The 22,033-nt window shown below is 45.4% G+C and overlaps 1 protein-coding gene across 1 annotated transcript in view; it reads left to right on the top strand.

Annotated features, from left to right (window-relative positions):
• The window catches only part of MXRA5 (matrix remodeling associated 5), a 129,661-nt gene that overhangs the window by 91,245 nt on the left and 16,383 nt on the right, over window positions 1-22,033 (top strand). Inside the window, exon 4 of the mRNA XM_075335474.1 lies at window positions 10,366-10,756. Within this exon, the coding sequence (XP_075191589.1) occupies window positions 10,366-10,756 (391 nt within the window). The remainder of the gene's footprint in view (window positions 1-10,365; window positions 10,757-22,033) is intronic.

Below are 22,033 nucleotides of genomic sequence, written 5' to 3'. Positions count from 1 at the left end.
ATACCTAAAATATAACCTTTATTGGTTTCTCTAAAAAAAGGAAAGGAAAACCTTACCTCATAAAATATAAAAACAATGTCTGCCGCAGAGACTGAGGTACTGCAACACCCTTCAATCACATAAAGGGATTAATACACTCTGCCACATGACATGTCAGTGTTATGAATGGTACAATCAGGTATTACATCTGACCACACAGGTACACACTGGTTCTGCACAATTGGCAGTGTACATGGGTAATAAACAGTTGTTTTAACTGATCACTTTGCCTATACAACAATGCACCAATACCCCTACTCGTTAAAGGGGATTAATGCACATTGACAATCAGACATCCAGACCACCAACCTGGCGTCCGGGCATCAGACCAAATATGCACTCAGGGTTCAGATGAAAATTGACAATGCTCTGAGATAACCATACATAAGGATCCCAAACATAGCAGTGTCCAGAAATGTGGAAAAGGAACGATCTCATCCGTTTCGGTGTGGCCTATTCCCACAAGGGCAGCTTGTCCTCATTATAGGCGTCTCCATGACCCCTCATACGAGGGGTCGTGGAGACGCCTATAATGAGGACAAGCTGCCCTTGTGGGAATAGGCCACACCGAAACGGGTCTGGACACTGCTATGTTTGGGATCCTTATGTATGGTTATATAGGCAAAGTGATCAGTGGAAACAACTGTTTATTACCCATGTACACTGCCAATTGTACAGAACCAGTGTGTACCTGTGTGGTCAGATGTAATACCTGATTGTACCATTCATAACACTGACGTGTCATGTGGCAGAGTGTATTAATCCTTTTATGTGATTGAAGGGTGTTGCAGTACCTCAGTCTCTGCGGCAGACATTGTTTTAATATTTTATGAGGTAAGGTTTTCCTTTCCTTTTTTTAGAGAAACCAATAAAGGTTATATTTTAGGTATTTTTGCTGATTTAGTCTGCACAACCTTTAGCCAAAAAAACTGCGCACAACCGCTTCCGGTAACCATCAATGAGTTTCTTACAATGCTCTGCTGGAATTTTAGACCATTCTTCTTTGGCAAACTGCTCCAGGTCCCTCAGATTTGAAGGGTGCCATTTTGAGATCTCTCCACAGGTGTTCTATGGGATTCAGGTCTGGACTCATTGCTGGCCCCTTTAGTAGTCTCCAGTGCTTTCTCTAAAACCATTTTCTAGTGCTTTTTGAAGTGTGTTTTGGGTTATTGTCCTGCTGGAAGACACATGACCTCTGAGGGAGACCCAGCTTTCTCACACTGGGCCCTACATTATGCTTCAAAATTTGTTGGTAGTCTTCAGATTTCATAATGCCATGCACACGGTCAAGCAGTCCAGTACCAGAGGCAGTAAAGCAACCCCAAAACATTAGGGAACCTCCACCATGTTTGACTGTAGGGACCATGTTCTTTTCTTTGAATGCCTTTTTTTTTCCTGCAAACTCTATGTTGATGGCTTTTCCCAAAAAAGCTCTACTTTTGTCTCATCTGACCAGAGAACTTTCTTCCAAAACGTTTTAGGCTTTCCCAGGTAAGTTTAGGCAAACTCCAGCCTGGCTTTTTTATGTCTCGAGGTAAGAAGTGGGGTCTTCCTGGGTATCCTACCATACAGACCCATTTATCATTCAGACGCCGACGGATAGTACGGGTTGACACTCTTGTACCCTCGGACTGCAGGGCAGCTTGAACTTGTTTGGATGTTAGTCGAGGTTCTTTATCCATCATCCGCACAATCTTGCGTTGAAATCTCTCGTCAATTTTTCTTTTCCTTCCACATCTAGGGAGATTAGCCACAGTGCCATGGGCTTTAAACTTCTTGATGACACTGCACACCATAGACACAGGAACTTTCAGGTCTTTGGAGATGGACTTGTAGCCTTAAGATTGCTCATACTTCCTCACCATTTGGATTGTCAAGTCCTAAGACAGTTCTTTGGTCTTCTTTCTTTTCTCCATGCTCAATGTGGTACACACAAGGACACAGGACAGAGGTTGAGTCAACTTTAATCCATGTCAACTGGCTGCAAGTATGATTTTGTTATTGCCAACACCTGTTAGGTGCCACAGGTAAGTTACAGGTGCTGTTAATTACAAAAATTAGAGAAGCATCACATGATTTTTCAAACAGTGCCAATACTCTTGTCCACCCCTTTTTTATGTTTGGTGTGGAATTATATCCAATTTAGCTTTATGACAATTTCTTTTTTTTTCATTGAAGACAAATTAAATGAAGATAATAATACCAAAGAATTTGTGATTGCAAATCATATTCAGGAAGAAACTGAGTATTCTCTGACAGAATTGCAGGGGTGCCAATACTTTTGGCCAGCACTGTAGAATAGTGGGACTTTTTGGCATTTTCTGTCACATAGATCACTCAAAGGGACTTCAAATGTGATGTGAGCCCTAAACAAATTGACTTTGTTGCAGTATACCGCTAGTTGTACTGTCAAATGCACAATACAATTGGCCTCCTTTTTATTCATGGGAAGGAAGTGGAGGGTGTAATGAATTACATGTCAAATCACTTATATCAGTCACAGCAGGATAATGTTATTTTTTGCTTGATTACAAATGACTAAAAAACAGTCCAAAAATCATACTTTTTAAAATATGAAAACCAAGTAAATTCATGCTATTTAAGGTTGTTGGTTTCTAGCAGGTTACCATCCACTTCTATAAAAATCAGCAAAAAAGAACCGGAAACGCACTATTGGATGTTATTCAACCAACCATCCATGGAAAGAAGTCCTGCTGTTTTTGCACTTCAAATTGCAGTCATGCTCACCCTCCGATAGATCAGTAATCCAAAAGACAATCCAGAAGAAAAAATGGGGGGGCATTGACCGAAATTAAACCTTCTTATTTTATTGAAAACTCATAAAAAACATGTAGAAATGTTGGAAAGCGCAAAATGGCTGTCGTCCAAACGTCTCCTGCATCCTACCGCATATCTGCTGTCCAATTCAGCTTATTTTTATGAGTCTTCAATAAAGTAAGAGGTTTTCATGTCCCCTCATGCTTTCTTCTGTATTGTCCATCAATTTCTAGGGTGAAGTTACTTTGAGACTACAAAGGCTGTATTGTGTTAAAAAGATTGAAAGAGGTTGGATACAGTCCTCAAAGTCCTCAGGGAGTTACACATCTTTCCGAGAAGTTAGAGGATTTGCAGTACTGCAATTTGTAGCCAGTTAATTAACTGCAAATCCAATTTTTTGTTTAATCTCTTAAGGACTGGGTGATTTTTCATTTGTGCTCTTTAGTTTTTTCCTCCCCTTATTTCAAAAGCCATAACTTTTTATTTTTCCATCAATAGAGGTGTGAGAGGGCTTGTTTTTTGAATTCTGAGTTGAACTTTCGAATAACACCATTCATTTTACCATATGATGTAATGGAAAGCAGGGAAAAAATTATGTGTGGCAAAATAGCAAAAAAAGTGAAATTCTGCATTAGATTTTTGTTTTTCTATTTACAGCTTTCATTTTACCGTAAATCTGTCCTGGTAGCATGATTCAATATGATTATGTGGATACCAAACATGTATAGTTATTGTTATTAGTGATGAGCGAGTACGCTTGTCACTACTCGGTACTCGCACGAGTATCACTGTACTCGGGCTACTCGGTGGGTACTGAGTAATCTCGAGATACTCGTGCTGTACTCGTGGTCTTCATCCCTGCATGTTGGCGCTCTTTTGAGAGCCAGCCCTCATGCAGGGATTGGCTGGCAGACCACTGCAATGCCACAGCCCTGTTAGTTGTGGAATTGCCGTGATTGGCCGGCCCGCACCACGTGACCGAGCCTTTATACCGGCGGGCGCACTGTGCTCTGCACACAGCCATCCAGACAGTCAGTGCAGGGAGAGTGTTCCTGCTTCAGGGAAAGATTTGCGGCCCTTTATAGTTATTTCCGTAGCAGGGCTGCAGACAGTGTGACCAGAAGTCCTTCGCAGGCAGGGTATAGCCAGGTCGGAGTACAGGAGAAGAGTCCTTCTCAGGACTATTGTAGCTGTATACAGGCAGGCAGGCAGGGTATATAGCTATTCCTAGTGGTGACCATATACCAGCCTTCATCATATCTGGGACTGGTGTACACAGTCTAAAACAGTCCTGATAGTGTCAGACTTCTCAGTAATTGTTGCTCCTAAAAAGCTATTAGGTTCTTAGTGCGTCCGTGCGTGCATTTAAAAACCGCACATGTGTGCCTGTCGGTGGCAGCGTACAGGTGCACTTGTGTGCGTTTTGCACAAACTAGGATATAATGCACAATTCTAGTGAATAATACACGTCAGCAGTGTCTGATAGTGTCAAACTTCTCAGTAATTGTCGCTCCTAAAAACTTGTTAGGTTCTTAGTGCGTCCGTGCTTGCATTTAAAAACCGCACGTGTGTGCCTGTCGGTGGCAGCATACAGGTGCACTTGTGTGCGTTTTGCACAGACTTGGATATAACGCACAAGTCTAGTGAATACACGTCAGCACAGCATTGCAAAATGCGCAAGGGCGTTGGCAACGAACAAGGAAGTGGACGTGATGGTGGTGCAGGCAGAGGCCGAGGTCGTGGGCAAGCTTTAATTTCGACACAACAAAGAGCCACATCTACTCGCTCGCACGTCCTGTCCCAAATTCTTGGGGACTGCAGCAGTACACCGCTCTTGAACCAAGACCAGTGTCAACAGGTTGTTAGTTGGATAGCGGATAATGCTTCCAGTCAGATTGGCACCACCACAAACACTCTGTCTTCCACACGGTCAAGTGTCAGTAGCCATGATACTGCACCGCACATTTCAGAACCTGATCCTCCTTCCTACCACCAGGCCGAGTACACGTCCACGGACATTACTGATCCCACACTTGGACACTCGGAAGAGCTGTTCACGTTTCCATTCGCACATTCTGGCCTCTCGCCAGCTCCTGTTGAAGTGAGTCATGACGAGATCGTATATACAGATGCCCAAATATTTGAGCAGCCATGTTCTCACGAAGTTGGCAACGTGTCTCAACAAGGGGTGGACGATGATGAGACACAATTGTCAGGAAGTCAGGAGGAGGAGCAGGGTGAGGAAGAGGAAGATGACGTGGTGGATGATCCAGTAACTGACCCAACCTGGCAGGAGGATATGCAGAGTGAGGACAGCAGTGCACAGGGGGAGGGAGGCGTAGCATCCCAACAGGCAGTAAGAAGCAGGGTGGTGGCCCCAGGCAGAAGTCAGGCAACCGTTCCCCGGAACAACAACACGACACAAGGTGCCTGTACAAATGTTAGGTCTTCCCGAGTCTGGCAGTTTTTTAAGTTGGCTCCAGATGATTCTAAAAAGGCCATTTGCAACACCTGCCATGCCAGCATCAGCAGGGGTACCAAAACTAGCAGCCTGACCACCACCAGCATGATCAGGCACATGTCAGCCAAGCACCCGACTTTGAAGGATGTACAACAGAGTCGAGGAGCAGTGATTGCTGATGTCACTGCTACGTCTTTGCTTGTTGTGCATGCGAGCCAATCCCCTGTCCATGCTGCCTGCGAAGAAGCCTCCTCCGGTCCTGCACCTGCAGTTGCCCACGCAGAAATAACACCATCATCAAGCACGTCCTTGTCCCAGCGCAGCGTTCAGTTATCCATTCAGAAAACCTTTCAACGCAGGCACAAATACACTGCCAACGCCCCACATGCCACACTTCTAAATGCTAACATTTCGCAACTGCTTGCGCTGGAAATGTTGCCTTTTAGGCTGGTGGAGACAGAAGCATTCCGCGACCTGATGGCGACAGCTGTCCCACGTTACTCGGTCCCCAGCCGCCACTATTTCTCCCGGTGGGCCGTCCCCGCATTGCATAACCACGTGTCACAAAACATCACACGTGCCCTGAACAACGCTGTATCAGCCAAAGTTCACCTAACCACAGACACGTGGACAAGTGCTTGTGGGCAAGGCCGCTACATCTCGTTGACGGCACACTGGGTTAATATTGTGGAAGCTGGGACCCAGTCTGAGCGAGGGACGGAACATGTCCTTCCCACACCAAGGTTTGCAGGCCCCACCTCAGTCAGGGTTTCACCCACACTCTACAGCTCCGGAATGTCATGTTCCTCAGCCTCCTCCTCCTCCTGCGCATCCTCATCCACTTTACCCTCCACACCAGTCCCAAGCTGGAAGCACTGCAGCACTGCCTCGGTGAAGCGGCAACAGGCTGTGCTGAAGCTAATCTGCATAGGTGACAAACCCCACAATGCAGAAGAGGTGTGGACAGCTCTGAAACAGCAGGCAGATCACTGGCTCACACCTCTGAACCTAAAGCCAGGAAAGGTCGTGTGTGACAATGGCCAGAACCTGGTGGCAGCTTTGAGGTGAGGCCAGCTGACACATGTTCCATGCGTGGCCCATGTGCTCAACCTCGTGGTTCAGCGGTTTCTAAAATCATACCCAGAGCTGTCTGATCTGCTGGTAAAAGTTCGCAGCCTGTCTGCACATTTTCGAAAGTCACCTACTGCTTCAGCCGGCCTTGCCGGCTTTCAGCGCCGTTTGCATCTTCTGGCTTGCAGATTGGTGTGTGATGTCCCCACGCGTTGGAATTCAACTGTGCACATGTTGGTCAGGATATGTGAGCAAAAGAGGGCAGTTCTTGGGTTCCTGCATCACCTAAGCCGTCGGGAAATGGGTCAAACTCCACACATAACACCTGAGGAGTGGAGATGGATGTCCGACCTATGTACCATCCTCCAAAACTTTGAGGACTCCACCAAGATGGTGAGCGGCGATGACGACATTATTAGCATTACCATACCGATTCTCTGCCTTCTAAAACGGTCTCCGCTCAAAAACAAACATGATGCATTGCAGGCGGAGCGCGATGAGTTGGAGCAAGAAACAGTAGTGGGTGTGGGTGATAACACACAGCCCAGCCTCGTCTCATCACAATGTGCAGTGGAGGACTATGACGAGGAGGAGGATGAAGACATGGAGCAACTTTCCGGCCAAATTGAGGATATGACATGCACACCAGTCATTTCCTCGGTTCAGCGTGGCTGGCCAGAGGACAGGGTAGATGAGGAGGAGGAGGAGGAGGACAGCATGTTCAGTCATCGTGTTGGTCAGTATGCTGAAGTGATGGCTGTTAAGAGTCTGGTGCACATGACTTACTTTATAGTAAGCTGCCTGTCTCGTGACCCTCGCATTAAGAACATCTTGGCCGACAATCATTACTGGTTGGTAACACTGTTTGACTCACGCTACAAGGAGAACTTTATGTCTCTTATTCCCGAGGCGGAGAGGTCAGCCAAAATGCAGCAGTTCCGGAAGGCCATAGTCACGGAAGTAGGCAAAGCATTCCCCTCACAAAACGCTAGCAGCATAGGTCAGGAATCAGTGGACAACCAAGGCGTACAGCCGAGAGGGGCACAAGTCCAATACGCCAGAGGTAGGGGAACAGTCTGTAAGATGTGGGACAGTTTTCTCAGCCCCTCACGTACCACAGCCCCTGAGGTGCGGGGTAGTGCCACAAGAAATTTTAAGTTTGCCCAGATGCTCAAGGAGTACCTTGCAGATAGAACAACTGTACTCCAACATTCCTCTGTGCCTTACAATTATTGGGTATCCAAGCTGGACACGTGCCATGAATTGGCTCTCTACGCCTTGGAAGTCCTGGCCTGCCCTGCCGCTAGCATTTTGTCAGAGCGTGTTTTTAGTGCCGCAGGTGGAATCATTACAGATAAACGCACCCGCCTGTCAAATGAAAATGCTGACAGGCTGACTCTGATCAAGATGAACAAGGGTTGGATTGGGCCAGACTTCACCACACCACAAGCAAATGAGAGCGGAATTTAAATTTTGCAACCGGAATTTGCCATGTACCTCCACTCACCCATGGGTACACACTTCTGGACTTTGGCTAATCGCTGGACTGCTCCTCCTTCTCCTCATGCGCCATCATGATGACCATTACAATAGTTAGGCCATTGTTTCAGGTATACCCCCAGTGTTAAATTTTTTTGCCCATTCTTTCAGAATGGGCATTACAACGGCAGGAGACCCGCTCCTTTGCAATGGGAACAATGTTTTGAGGCCCTCATGCACGTCTCTATCCAGGGACAATGTGGAGCCTCCCAATTTTTGGCTGCTCTGCCAAAGGGCTATACTACAATAGACCCACTTCCTTACAATGGGCACTTCAGGTTTACAGGCCATCATGCACGTGTCTATCCAGGGACAATGTGGAGCTTCCCAATTTTTTGCTGCCCTGCCAAAGGGCTATACTACAATAGACCCACTTCCTTACAATGAGCACTTCAGGTTTACAGGCCATCATGCACGTCTCTATCCAGGGACAATGTGGAGCCTCCCAATTTTTGGCTGCCCTGCCAAAGGGCTATACTACAATAGACCCACTTCCTTACAATAAGCACTTCAGGTTTACAGGCCATCATGCACGTCTCTATCCAGGGACAATGTGGAGCCTCCCAATTTTTGGCTGCCCTGCCAAAGGACTATACTACAATAGATCCACTTCCTTACAATGGGCACTTCAGGTTTACAGGCCATCATGCACGTCTCTATCCAGGGACAATGTGGAGCTTCCCAATTTTTGGCTGCCCTGCCAAAGGGCTATACTACAATAAACCCACTTCCTTACAATGGGCACTTCAGGTTTACAGGCCCTCATGCACGTCTCTATCCAGGGACAATGTGGAGCTTCCCAATTTTTGGCTGCCCTGCCAAAGGGCTATACTACAATAGACCCACTTCCTTACAATGGGCACTTCAGGTTTACAGGCCATCATGCACGTCTGTATGCAGGGGCATTGGTGAACCTCACAATTTTGGACTGCCCTGGCAAAGGAAAATACTACAAAGACTCACTTGAACTTCCTCAAAATGGGCCCATTAGACTCAAGAGGCCTTCATGTACATCTCTTCTCAGGGACATCGGAGTGCCACACAATGTTTTCACATAAAATCTTTCATGTAATCTCAAAAAGTAACATACACCAGCTCTATCTCACTATTGGGTATGTGCCCTTAACATTTCCGCCATGAAAATTCATTTTGGTGTTATTTTGGAAGGTTTTCTGGTGAGTCCGTAAAAATGGCGTAAAACTCGGACAAAATTGTTCACAGCTGTGACTTTTGAGTGATAACTGCTTCAAGGGGTCTTCCCCATGCTGTTGCCATGTCATTTGAGCACTCTTCTGAGACTTTTGTGACATTTTTAGGGTTTCTACATGCTGCCGGGGGGTCATTTCATAAAAATACTCGGGTCTGCCATAGGATAACATTGGGCTCGGTGCTCGGGCCGAGTACACGAGTATCTTGGGATGCTCGGCCCGAGCCTCGAGCACCCGAGCTTTTTGGTACTCGCTCATCACTAATTGTTATATTTAAGTGGGGAATAAACATTGAGAACTTTAGAAAATTAGAAAATCTTGTTGTGTTATAACTATCCAAGAACTGTAACTTTTTACATTTTTGGAATATGGAGCTGTGCAAGAGCATGTTTTTTGTGACCCGAGCTTATATTTTTATTGATATTATTTTAGGGTATAAAATATGTTTTGATCGCCTTTTATTATTTTTTTTTCTGCTGTTGAAGCAACCAAAAAACTACAATTCTGTCTTTTTGATTTTTTTTCTTGATACTCTGATCCAATTAACTCACATTATATGTTAATCAGACTTTTATGAATGCAGCAATACCAAATATGTATACATTATTATTATTATTATTTCTTAATTTTTAATGTAGTAAAAGGGGTAATTTGAACTTTGACATATTTTTTCCATATTTTTTTAAAATATTTCTATTTTACTTTGTACTGCATTTAATAGTCAGCTATGGGGACTTGAATCTGTGATTCTCTGATCAGTTGGTCTGGACAGCAATGCCACAGCATTCCTGTATTAAGAAGTAATCACAGCCTCCTATGAACACCTGCCACAGGATGGTTTTCATAGGAGTACAGAGATGCCAGACAAAGGGGTCATCAGCTAACCCCTGGCTTTTATGACAACTCACTGCTGGGCATGCCGATGAGGGCTCAGAAGTGTGCGTCCCTCTGCCAGTGCATGTTAAAAACCACTGTCAGAGATTGACAGAGGCATTTAATAGTCGCAGGCAGAGTGTCAGTCCACCCCCAATCTGTAAGATGCAGATGAAGACTGAATGATTCAGCCTTCATCTGCAGGGAAAGATTCGAGCCTACATCAAAGGCAGGGAAATGACTCACAATATACATAGCACGTCACGTAAAGGGGTTAAAATCTTTGAACCTGGAAATTTGAATTTCAAAATAATCTATCAGCTCTATTTGTAATAATGGTTAAAATTGGAATTTAGTTATTTTACAAAATTCTTTCTTCTTTTGTTTTCTCTAAAGGTTTTCAAAATGAGCTACAACAAGCTGAAAGTAATTAACAGCCACACATTTCATGGACTATCTGGTTTAACAAGATTACATGTTGACCATAACAAAGTTGAATTCATACACCCCAATGCCTTCAATGGATTAACTGCCTTACGACTACTACATTTAGAAGGAAACTTGCTTCAGCAACTGCATGCAAACACCTTCTGCACTTTTAATTTCTTGGGCTACTTCAGGCAATCTACCTTGAAGCATCTTTACTTATCAGACAACATGATTCAAATGCTCCCGGCAGACATGGTCCAAACATTGCCATTACTCGAAAACTTGTATCTTCATGGCAACCCTTGGGCCTGTGATTGTCAATTGAAATGGTTACTCGAATGGGATGAACAGTCCAATGGTAAGTGTTTTTGTTATAACCATGGGAGATCCTGGCAACTACATTTCTAGCTTTCTGTTTTGGAATTTGACTATGTGGCATCTGACTGAAACTGATGGTTGTATAGCAGAAACCTTGTTTTACAAGGTGTGTCTAACTTAAAATCTACCCTCACTTGCTGTATATATGAATATGGCTGTAATGCAGTAATCTGAAAAATAATTGTATTATACATTGCAATACATTGCAATACATTGCATTGCAGATTTTGCTTGCAACTTGAGACGCTAGTCTCTACACAGTCATGAGGCAGGGTAATCAAACATTCCGGGGTCTGATACTGGAAGAGCATGTCAAGAAATAACAGTATAGACAAAGGCGTAGTCAGGTCATGGTCCAGAATCAGAATACCTGGAGTATATCGGATCAGAGCAAAGGGAAAATGCAAACAGAATGTCAAGTGAAGTCCAAGGTCTGGCAGCAATAGATCAAAACACAGAACACAGATAACCTAGGCAAACAAGCACCACTGAGTAGAATGCTATGACTGGCAGTGTTACAGGATTAACTGCTCAGCTAAGCAGCTGGGCATTCACAGAGAACAGGGAACACCTGAAAACACCCAGCACCTCCAAGTATCAGATTACATGGCTGAGCTGTCACTCAGTACACTGACAGCTCAGCACACCCAGATTCCATAGTACAGCAATTAGTCACTCATTAGGCCAAGACGCACTGAGCGTAGGAATCGTGACATAAATAGCAGCATTATTCAACACTGGTCCATGCAGTTGGGCGCTCATAGCTGAGCCTTAGGAGATAGAGTGCTCTATTCTGCTTTCCGTGCTTACATATCCAGTACAGGAGACAGTACTGTAAAACTACATTGTATTTTACAAGAATGGCTCCTAAAAACGTCATATAGCAGCTTTGGAAACAAAGCATAAAGTAAATACAAGCAACCAGTAGCAAAGACAGTGGCCTGTGCATACTCCCACATTCCTAAACTTTAAAAGTTTATTCCGTATTTAATATTCAACCCTTAGTAGAAAACGTAAAGCAGATCTTTCACCCGATTTAACAACAGAAACAACATACACTATTACATACATCTCAAGAGACCTGATACTTGGAAAGTCCATGTAAGTTAAGTTTAGAAGCCTTTGTGAATGTTTCCTTGAGTAACATTAAAATGGAAAATTCATAAGACCCCCTGCAGCTGAACTCATTTTATGCTCATTTAAATTTTAGGTTAATACAGGCATTCTGACATTGATTTTCTAAGTCATTGCACCAGCCTTACCAGGTCAAAAATATCTATTTCATGATGTTTACATTTTTCACAAGACATTAACTTTCAAACAGCATTATATTTTCTGAAGATCCAAAAGATCATAGCAAATAGATTATCTCTCATGAAGGCAAATCATAAAATGTTTGATCTGTGTCTGTTAGAGCTTGTACAGATAACCATATTTTTGGTCCGAGTGCGATCTGAGAAAATATGGGATCACACTCAGACAAATGTTATTTAATGGGGCCATGACCACTAGAGATGAGCGAACCGGTCGCGGTTCGGCTCGAGGTCGGTTCGCCGAACGGAGCTCCCGTTCGAGTTCGGTTCGTCGAACGTTCGACGAACCGAACTCGAACGTATAGGCTATAATGGGAGGCAATCACAAACATATAAAAATGCATTATAAATGTACACAAACAGTTAATAAACATTGCCATAACACTTACCGGTCCTCGCGATCCCTTCTGCACTCTGTCTCCTGCCGCTATTCCATCCGATGATCGCTGAATCCTCCCGGTGACCTGCACTGCCAGCAGAGAAGCAGGACCTATCGTGACGTCAAAATAGCCATGTGACCAGTCACGTGGCTATTATCTCATTGGCTACAGACTGGTCACATGACTATGACACGTCATGTAGGACCTGCGAGTGCATCTCTCCGGTACACGGTGCACATATGTGTATCGCCGTGTACCGACGACATGCTCTAGCACACGGTCGACTCCCCGTTCCGTTAGGGACCGGCTGACACAGCCGGTCATTAACGGAGATCACCGTTGCCATAGCAACGCAGTTAGCGGTGACGTCACCGCTAACCGCGGCTCCGAGAGCACCGTTGCTATGGTAACGCGTCTGTCAGCGTTACCGCTAGCAGCCAGCAGTGATCACTCACGGAGTGAAGGCTGCACGCTGCTTCCCGATTGTAGTGAGCATTGTAGTTAGGATGGAGGTTCCCCAGCCCCAAGTGATGAGCTGGTGAATCTCATCCTTCCTCACTACAATCGTCACTACTACTACACTAGAAAGAAAGAAGACAGAAGAGCAGGATCGTGGAGGGCTGACAGGGGTAATAAAGATGGAGTCTCTAATGTGTCTGTGTATTTATTTCTATTAAAGTATTTTTTCTCTGTGTGGTGTCTTTTTTTAACCCTTTATTGGAGATTCTTAATGGCCGGGTCAAACGTGCCTGACATTAAGAATCTCTGGCTTAATACTGGCTGGTAAAACAAAGCCAGTATTAACTCATGATTACCCAACAAGCCACCCGGCTCCAGGGCTGTTGGAAGAGTTGGATACAGCGCCAGATGATGGCGCTTCTATGAGAGCGCCATTTTCTGGGACGGCTGCGGACTGAAATCCGCAGCAGAGGTGCCCACAAACCTCGGGCTAACCTGTGCTGCGGATTCCAATCCCCAGCTGCCTAGTTGTACCCGGCTGGACACAAAAATAGGGCGAAGCCCACGTCATTTGTTTTTTAATTATTTCATGAAATAAGTGAAATAATTAAAAAAAACGGGCTTCCCTATATTTTTGGTTCCCAGCCGGGTACAAATAGGCAACTGGGGGTTGGAGGCAGCCCGTGGCTGCCAGCTGTACCTGGCTAGCATACAAAAATATGGCGAAGCCCACGTCATTTTTTTGGTGGGCAAAAAACTTCTGCATACAGTCCTGGATGGAGTATGCTGAGCCTTGTAGTTCTGCAGCTGCTGTCTGCTCTTCTCCATACAGACAGACAGCAGCTGCAGAACTATAAGGCTCAGCATACTCCATCCAGGACTGTATGCAGAAGTTTTTTGCCCCCTGAAAAAATTATGTGGCTTCGCCATATTTTTGTATGCTAGCCAGGTACAGCAGGCAGGTACGGCTGCCCCCAACCCCCAGTTGCCTATTTGTACCCGGCTGGGAACCAAAAATAAAGGGAAGCCCTTTTTTTATTATTTCATGAATTTCATGAAATAATTAGAAAACAAATGACGTAGGCTTTGCCCCATTTTTGTGTCCAGCCAGGTACAACTAGGCAGCTGGGGATTGGAATCCGCACCACCGGTTGGCCTGAGCTTTCTGGGCCCCACTGCTGCGAATTGCAGTCTGCAGCCACCTCAGAAAATGGCATTTTCATAGAAGCGCCATCTTCTGGCGCTGTATCCAACTCTTCCAGCACCTGCCTGCTATACCTGGCTAGCATACAAAAATATGGCGAAGCTCACGTCCTTTTTTTGTAGCTTTTTGGCAAAAAAAAAAAAAAAAAATGCTTCCCTGGATTTTCCATTGCCAGTGAAGGTAACACCAAGCAGTGGGGGTTAGCAGCCAGTAGCTGCTTGGATTACCCTTAGCTAGCAATACAAAAAATGCAGTGGGAGCTAACATATATTTTTTTTAATTATTTATTTAAATAACTAAAAATAAAATGGGCTTCCCTGTATTTTGATTGCTGGACATCACAGTGCTGTAAAAATAAATCTTTAAAAAAATGACGTAGCGCTCCGCGGTATTTTTGATTCTCAGCGCAGATAAAGCAGACAGCTATGGGTTGCCACCCCCATCTGCCTGCCGTTACCTTGGTTGGCAATCAAAATACAGGGAAGCCCATTAATTTTTTCTATTTAAAAAATAGTTAAAAAAAAAAAATTACGTTGGGTCCCCCCATTTTTGATAGCCAGCTAGGGTAAAGCAGACGGCTGTAGCCTGAAAACCACAGCTGGCAGCTTTACCGTGGTTGGGGATCCAATGTGGAGGTCCCCTCAGGCTCTTTTTTATAATTATTTTATAAATATTAATAATTACACAATAAAAGTAGGGGACCCCCCAAATTGGATCACCAGCCAAGGTAAAGCGGACAGCTGTGGTCTGGTATTCTCAGGGTGGGAAGGTCCATAGTTATTGGGCCTTCACAGCCTAAAAATAGCAGGCCGCAGGCACCCCAGACGTGGCGCATCCACTAGATGCGCCAATCCTGGCGCTTCACCCCAGCTCATCCCGTGCCCTGGTGCAGTGGCAAACGGGGTAATAAATCGGGTTGATACTAGCTGTAAAGTCACCTGAGATCAAGCCCAGCAGTTTGTGATGTCATGGCGTCTATTAGATACCCAACATCATAAACTGTCAGTACTAACAAAAACAAAAAATCGACAAAAGAAATTTATTTGAAAAAACAGTCCCCAAAACATTTCCTCTTTCACCAATTTATTGTAAGAAAAAAAATAAAGGGGTCCCACGACGACTCTGGACCGTCTAGAATATGGGGGGGAGACACTCAGGGAACGTATCCCCCATTTTCTAGGAGTGCGGACCCTTCATGTGAGGAGTGTGGGTGCAATGAATCTGCACTCACTCTCCCCGGGTCCACAGCAGCAGAGTCCATGTCGTAATGGTTGCTACCAAAGCTGCAATGCCCTGCTCATGAGGTAAGGGCATGCCTAATCAGGAGAACTACTGTAGAGGAAGCTCTGCTCACTGGTATATAGGTGCTCAGAGGTAATAATAGATAAAATTAGTGAGTAACCTCGGCACTCTATATCTCCCAGACTAAGTCAGTAAGTCACAATGGATAGTAATGCAAAATCACTCTTTATTGGTCCGTATTAAGAAAATTTTTTTTTCATAAGCATATATGTTTTTGTCCAAAACAAGTTACAAATGACGTTTCGGCCTGAGCCTTCGTCAGATTGGACTTATCTGCATGTAATCATGAAAAATGACAATAATCAGTATCACATAAGAGTGAGAGAACAATAACATAAACTCGAACAATGTAGAGGTACAATTGGGATGCAGCAAAAAAATTGCAACACAGCAAGAAATGAAACACATGATACAAATGTCATAATACAGTACAAGGACAATATAGTAATGACAAATATGGGGTCAGAGTAGACTTAGACAGCTCTGGTACGAAAGAGATGTCAATCATAAAGTAACATGTGCAGTAGGTGTAGAGCTACACTATGCATGGCAGAGCTAATGGGTAGACCGACCATAGAAAAAGTAGAGAAAAAGTGGAGAAAAAGTGGAGAATAAGTGGAACATAAGAGGAGAAAAAGTGGAGAAAAAGTGGAGAAAAAAGTGGAGAAAAAGTGGAGAAAAAGTGGAGAAAAAGTGGAGAAAAAGTGGAGATTAAGAGGAGAAAAAGTGGAGAAAAAAGTGGAGAAAAAAGTGGAGAAAAAGTGGAGCATAAGAGGAGAAAAAGTGGAGAAAAAGTGGAGAAAAAAGTGGAGAAAAAGTGGAGCATAAGAGGAGAAAAAGTGGAGATTAAGAGGAGAAAAAGTGGAGAAAAAGTGGAGAAAAAGTGGAGAAAAAGTGGAGCATAAGAGGAGAAAAAGTGGAGAAAAAAGTGAAGAAAAAGTGGAGAAAAAGTGGAGCATAAGAGGAGAAAAAGTGGAGAAAAAGTGGAGAAAAAGTGGAGAAAAAGTGGAGCATAAGAGGAGAAAAAGTGGAGAAAAAGTGGAGAAAAAGTGGAGAATAAGTGGAACATAAGAGGAGAAAAAGTGGAGAAAAAGTGGAGAAAAAAGTGGAGAAAAAGTGGAGAAAAAGTGGAGAAAAAGTGGAGAAAAAGTGGAGATTAAGAGGAGAAAAAGTGGAGAAAAAAGTGGAGAAAAAAGTGGAGAAAAAGTGGAGCATAAGAGGAGAAAAAGTGGAGAAAAAGTGGAGAAAAAAGTGGAGAAAAAGTGGAGCATAAGAGGAGAAAAAGTGGAGATTAAGAGGAGAAAAAGTGGAGAAAAAGTGGAGAAAAAGTGGAGCATAAGAGGAGAAAAAGTGGAGAAAAAAGTGAAGAAAAAGTGGAGAAAAAGTGGAGCATAAGAGGAGAAAAAGTGGAGAAAAAGAGGAGAAAAAGTGGAGAAAAAGTGGAGAAAAAGTGGAGCATAAGAGGAGAAAAAGTGGAGAAAAAGTGGAGAAAAAGTGGAGAAAAAGTGGAGCATAAGAGGAGAAAAAGTGGAGAAAAAAGTGAAGAAAAAGTGGAGAAAAAGTGGAGCATAAGAGGAGAAAAAGTGGAGAAAAAGTGGAGAAAAAGTGGAGAAAAAGTGGAGAAAAAGTGGAGCATAAGAGGAGAAAAAGTGGAGAAAAAGTGGAGAAAAAGTGGAGAAAAAGTGGAGAATAAGTGGAACATAAGAGGAGAAAAAGTGGAGAAAAAGTGGACAAAAAAGTGGAGAAAAAGTGGAGAAAAAGTGGAGAAAAAGTGGAGATTAAGAGGAGAAAAAGTGGAGAAAAAAGTGGAGAAAAAAGTGGAGAAAAAGTGGAGCATAAGAGGAGAAAAAGTGGAGAAAAAGTGGAGAAAAAAGTGGAGAAAAAGTGGAGCATAAGAGGAGAAAAAGTGGAGATTAAGAGGAGAAAAAGTGGAGAAAAAGTGGAGAAAAAGTGGAGAAAAAGTGGAGCATAAGAGGAGAAAAAGTGGAGAAAAAAGTGAAGAAAAAGTGGAGAAAAAGTGGAGCATAAGAGGAGAAAAAGTGGAGAAAAAGTGGAGAAAAAGTGGAGAAAAAGTGGAGAAAAAGTGGAGCATAAGAGGAGAAAAAGTGGAGAAAAAAGTGGAGAGAACGTGGAGAAAAAGTGGAGAAAAAGTGGAGCATAAGAGGAGAAAAAGTGGAGAAAAAGTGGAGAAAAAGTGGAGAAAAAGTGGAGCATAAGAGGAGAAAAAGTGGAGAAAAAAGTGGAGAAAACGTGGAGAAAAAGTGGAGAAAAAGTGGAGAAAAAGTGGAGCATAAGAGGAGAAAAAGTGGAGAAAAAGTGGAGAAAAAGTGGAGCATAAGAGGAGAAAAAGTGGAGAAAAAAATGGAGAAAAAGTGGAGAAAAAGTGGAGAGAAAGTGGAGAAAAAAATGGAGAAAAAGTGGAACACCCTTTGGTACCTTTCATGTGGCACTAAGGGGTGCTTAGCTTTGTATTTAGCCAAAAAAATGAAAAAAAAATGACATAGGGTTCCCCCTAGTTTTGTAGCCAGCTAGGGTAAAGCAGACGGCTGCAGCCTGCAGACCACAGCTGGCAACCTCACCTTGGCTGGTAATCCAAAACTGAGGGCACCCCACGCTGTTATTTTAAATTAAATAAATAATTAAAAAAAAAAACACGTAGGGGTCCCCCAAAATTGGATCACCAGCCAAGGTAAAGCAGACAGCTGGGGCCTGATATTCTCAGACTAGGGAGGTCCATGGTTATTGGAATCTCCCCAGCCTAAAAATAGCAGGCCGCAGCCGCCCCAGAAGTGGCGCATCCATTAGATGCGCCAATCCTGGTGCTTCGCCCCAGCTCATCCCGCGCCCTGGTGCGGTGGCAAACGGGGTAATATTTGGGGTTAATACCAGATGTGTAATGTCACCTGGCATCAAGCCCTGGGGTTGGTGAGGTCAGGCGTCTATCAGATACCCGACATCACCAACCCAGTCAGTAATAAAAAAAAATAGACGACAAACACATTTTTATTTGAAAAAACACTCCCCAAAACATTCCCTCTTTAACCAATTTATTAGATTGAAAAACAAATCCAGGTCTGGTGTAATCCAAGGGGTTGCCATGACGATCCACACTGTCCCAGTCAATGAAGAGCAGGATGTTCCCCATTGACTGGGAGAGCAGTGCAGTGACCTGAGCTAACATCAATGGGTCAGCCCAGGTCACTGCAGGGGGGTGACAAGTGCTGCTGTCAGCGAGGTACATTACCTGCGCTGATCTCCAGCACACTGACAGCCCCTGTCACTGAGGTCAATGACCGGCGCCTTCACAGCAAGTATCGCGAGAGGTCCGTGACGTCACCGCTAGTCAGTCTCGGGTCGGAAGCGATAGGTGATGTGACAAGCGGCGGCCATGGAGGACAGTGACAGCGCTGAGGTCGGGATGGCGGGACTTCATCACCGCAGGTAAGCCGAGCGAGCGAGCGAGCGAGCGAGCGGGCGGGCGGGGGGGGATGGGGGGGATGAGGGGGGGATGGGGGGGGGGGATGTGTGTGTGTGTGTGTGTTTGTGTATGTATGTGTACATGCCGCGGGCAGGAGGGGGCGGAGCGAGCTGAGCGGGAAAGTGTGGGCTTCCTGCACGTAACTAAGATAAACATCGGGTTACTAACCAAAGCGCTTTGCTTGGATACCCGATGTTTATCTTGGTTACCAGCTTGTGGCAGGCTGCCAGCGATGGCTCCTGCACACTGTAGCTGTAAAAAGCCCTGCTTTTTGCTGCTAGAACCGTTCTCGAACGTATCTAGAACTATCGAGCTTTTGCAAAAAGCTCGAGTTCTAGTTCGATCTAGAACATGCCCCAAAATCACTCGAGCCGCGAACTGGAGAACCACGAACCACGAACCGCGCTCAACTCTAATGACCACATGTCCATTTTTTTTTCCTTAGACTGAGTATGTTCAAGGAAACAAAAAGGAACGATTTTCATCCATAAATCAGATTGCACTCGGCCATGCAAGTGTCACGATTATCTCACAGTGGTGAGAAATTTGTGACAGTTTTAGTATTTTAGCCTCTTCTTCCTCCTCTGGAGACAATATTAAATGTAGTTTGCTTACTGTTATTGTGGAGTTACACCTTGTCTTGTGTTTTCTTCCCTGCTTTGGTTTTCCCCTTACCATTTGTTGTCTTATTCCTCTGTGCTGGGTGCAGTGTGACTGTGTTTTGGTCCCCCCCCACGATTTGTCTATTTTTTATGGGGTTACTGCTCTGATCCCGGTCCCCCTCATGGGTGGTGGGAGAGGGGGTACTAGATCAGGGCTAGTTAGGAGCAGGGCCAGGGTGGTGGCCAAGATATCCTCACCTCCAAATTCTGGGCTCAGTCATAGCTAGGGCCCCCTAGCCTGAGAGTCAGATCAGTAGCCCTTATCCTCATTATTTCCATTCCTTACCATCATATTCCCCTTTACCTCCTCCCTTTCCGTGAAAACAAGTCAATGAGTGTGTGAAAAATATCAGACCTAAATCGGTTGACATCAAAGTGCGGTCCGATTTTCATGGACTGATAGATAAAAGAAATTGTTTCTCTATTTTCTCAACATTCAAGAAAATCGAACTGTAGTCTCATCAAACTCTAATAAGAGTGTGAGTCACATAATGAAACTGATTTTTTCAGATAAGAGAGAATATGGTCATTTGACCCTAGCCTTAGAAGAAATTCTTAGTGTTGTATTTGCTTGTTGCTACTCAATGCACTTGTGGTCATCTATAGTAATTTACAACAGGTGTAGGAAGAAAGTCACCCACTAATTATGTTTAGAAATAGCCTCACACGATATGGCAGCCATATGTTAGGGCCAGGTGGACGGGCAGACCCAGGAGGTGGATCCACTGGGCCGAACTCCTCACTGAAGGCAAGGGGTCCGGTAGCCGGAGCACTACAGGTTGCAGGACAGTCCATTCCAAAGAGTGGAGTGTAGAAGTCCCTGGGACCACAGAGTCACCGAAGGTGGTCCGGATGGCGGAGCTCAGGTTCGGAGGCCGAGATGTTGTCAGGCAGAGTCCGGAACCGATGGAGCGAGAAGACGGGTCACCACAGGGATCAGAGATGGAATGGACTGACGGGATGGCGGACAGTCACCGTTCGGGGTACGGGAATCGTCAGGACCGGATGGCGTGGCAGGAGCGGCTCTAGGAGAGAGATAGGTAAGTATATCAGCAGACACAAGGAGACCTGACTCCTAGCTTAGCAAAACACGAAGAACAGGCCCCGCCCACTTGGAAAAGATCCCCCTATATACCCAATACCTGATCCTTCAATATCCTGTTGGAGGACACTGGCCCTTTAAGAAAGGGTCAATGACCGCGCGCGCGCCCTAATGCGCATGCGCGAGGCCCGGGTACCAGAAGTTAGGGCAGGGAGCGGCGAACAGGAGGCAGGAGAGCTGGGCTGGAGCACAGCTGCCGACGGACGCCGGGAGCGGGGACCGGGACGCCTGGGGATCACAGGTGATGGGGCCTGGAGGCTGTGGAGCGGGGGACGCCGGACAGAGGAGCCGGGGAGCGAGCCAGGGAAGCCGGGGAGCGTGGCAGGGGAGCCGGGGAGCGTGACAGGGGACCCGGTGAGCGTGACAGTACCCCCCTCCCCCACGCCCCCCTCCCCGCAACCGGGACAGGAAGGCACGTATCAGGGGAGTACCCACATTCTCCCGGGGTTCCAAGGACCTATCCTCAGGACCATACCCTGCCCAGTCCACCAGGAAGAACTGTCGGCCCCGTACAGTTTTCATGGCCACAATATCCCTTACCGCATAGATGTCATCATCAGCAATAGGAGGAGGAGCAGAACTGGCAGCAGCGGAGAAGGGACCAAGGACAACCGGCTTGAGCAGGGAGACGTGGAAGGAGTTGGGTATCCTCATCGTGGCCGGGAGCTTCAGCTTGTAGGTGACCTCATTGATCTTGCTGAGGACTTTAAACGGCCCGATGTAGCGAGGACCCAGCTTGTATGAAGGTAGCTTCAATCGGACGTACTTGGAAGCAAGCCAGACCAGATCTCCTGGAGAGAAACACGGAGGATCCAGACGCCTCTTGTCTGCGTGTCTCTTCATCCGCATGGAAGCACGTCCAAGGGACGCCTTGACAGAGTCCCAAATTGTTGCAAAGTCACGGACTACAGCATCAGCAGCAGGGACATCCGAGGAAGAGGACACATGTAAAGGGACGGAAGGCTGAAGTCCGTAAACGACATGGAAGGGAGAGCTGGAGGAGGACTCACTGACGTGGTGGTTATGGGAGAATTCAGCCCAAGGAAGAAGCGTGGACCAGTCGTCGTGATGGGCGTTGACGTAGTGACGTAAGAAGGAGGTCAAGATCTGATTGACTCGTTCCACTTGGCCATTCGACTGAGGATGGTAGGCTGAAGAAAAGTCCAGAGTCACTCCCAGATGTTTGCAGAGAGCCCTCCAGAAGCGGGAGGTAAACTGAGTTCCTCTGTCAGACACAATGTGTGAAGGAAAGCCATGCAACCGGAAGATGTGCTGTATGTAGGCGTCAGCGAGTTCCTGGGCAGAGGGCAGTCCAGCCATAGGGACGAAATGAGCCATTTTGGAGAACCAATCCACC

Source organism: Anomaloglossus baeobatrachus, chromosome 2 (assembly GCF_048569485.1).
Source record: "Anomaloglossus baeobatrachus isolate aAnoBae1 chromosome 2, aAnoBae1.hap1, whole genome shotgun sequence".
Classification (NCBI taxonomy): domain Eukaryota; kingdom Metazoa; phylum Chordata; class Amphibia; order Anura; family Aromobatidae; genus Anomaloglossus; species Anomaloglossus baeobatrachus.
This window is presented reverse-complemented; position numbering and strand designations above follow the sequence as displayed.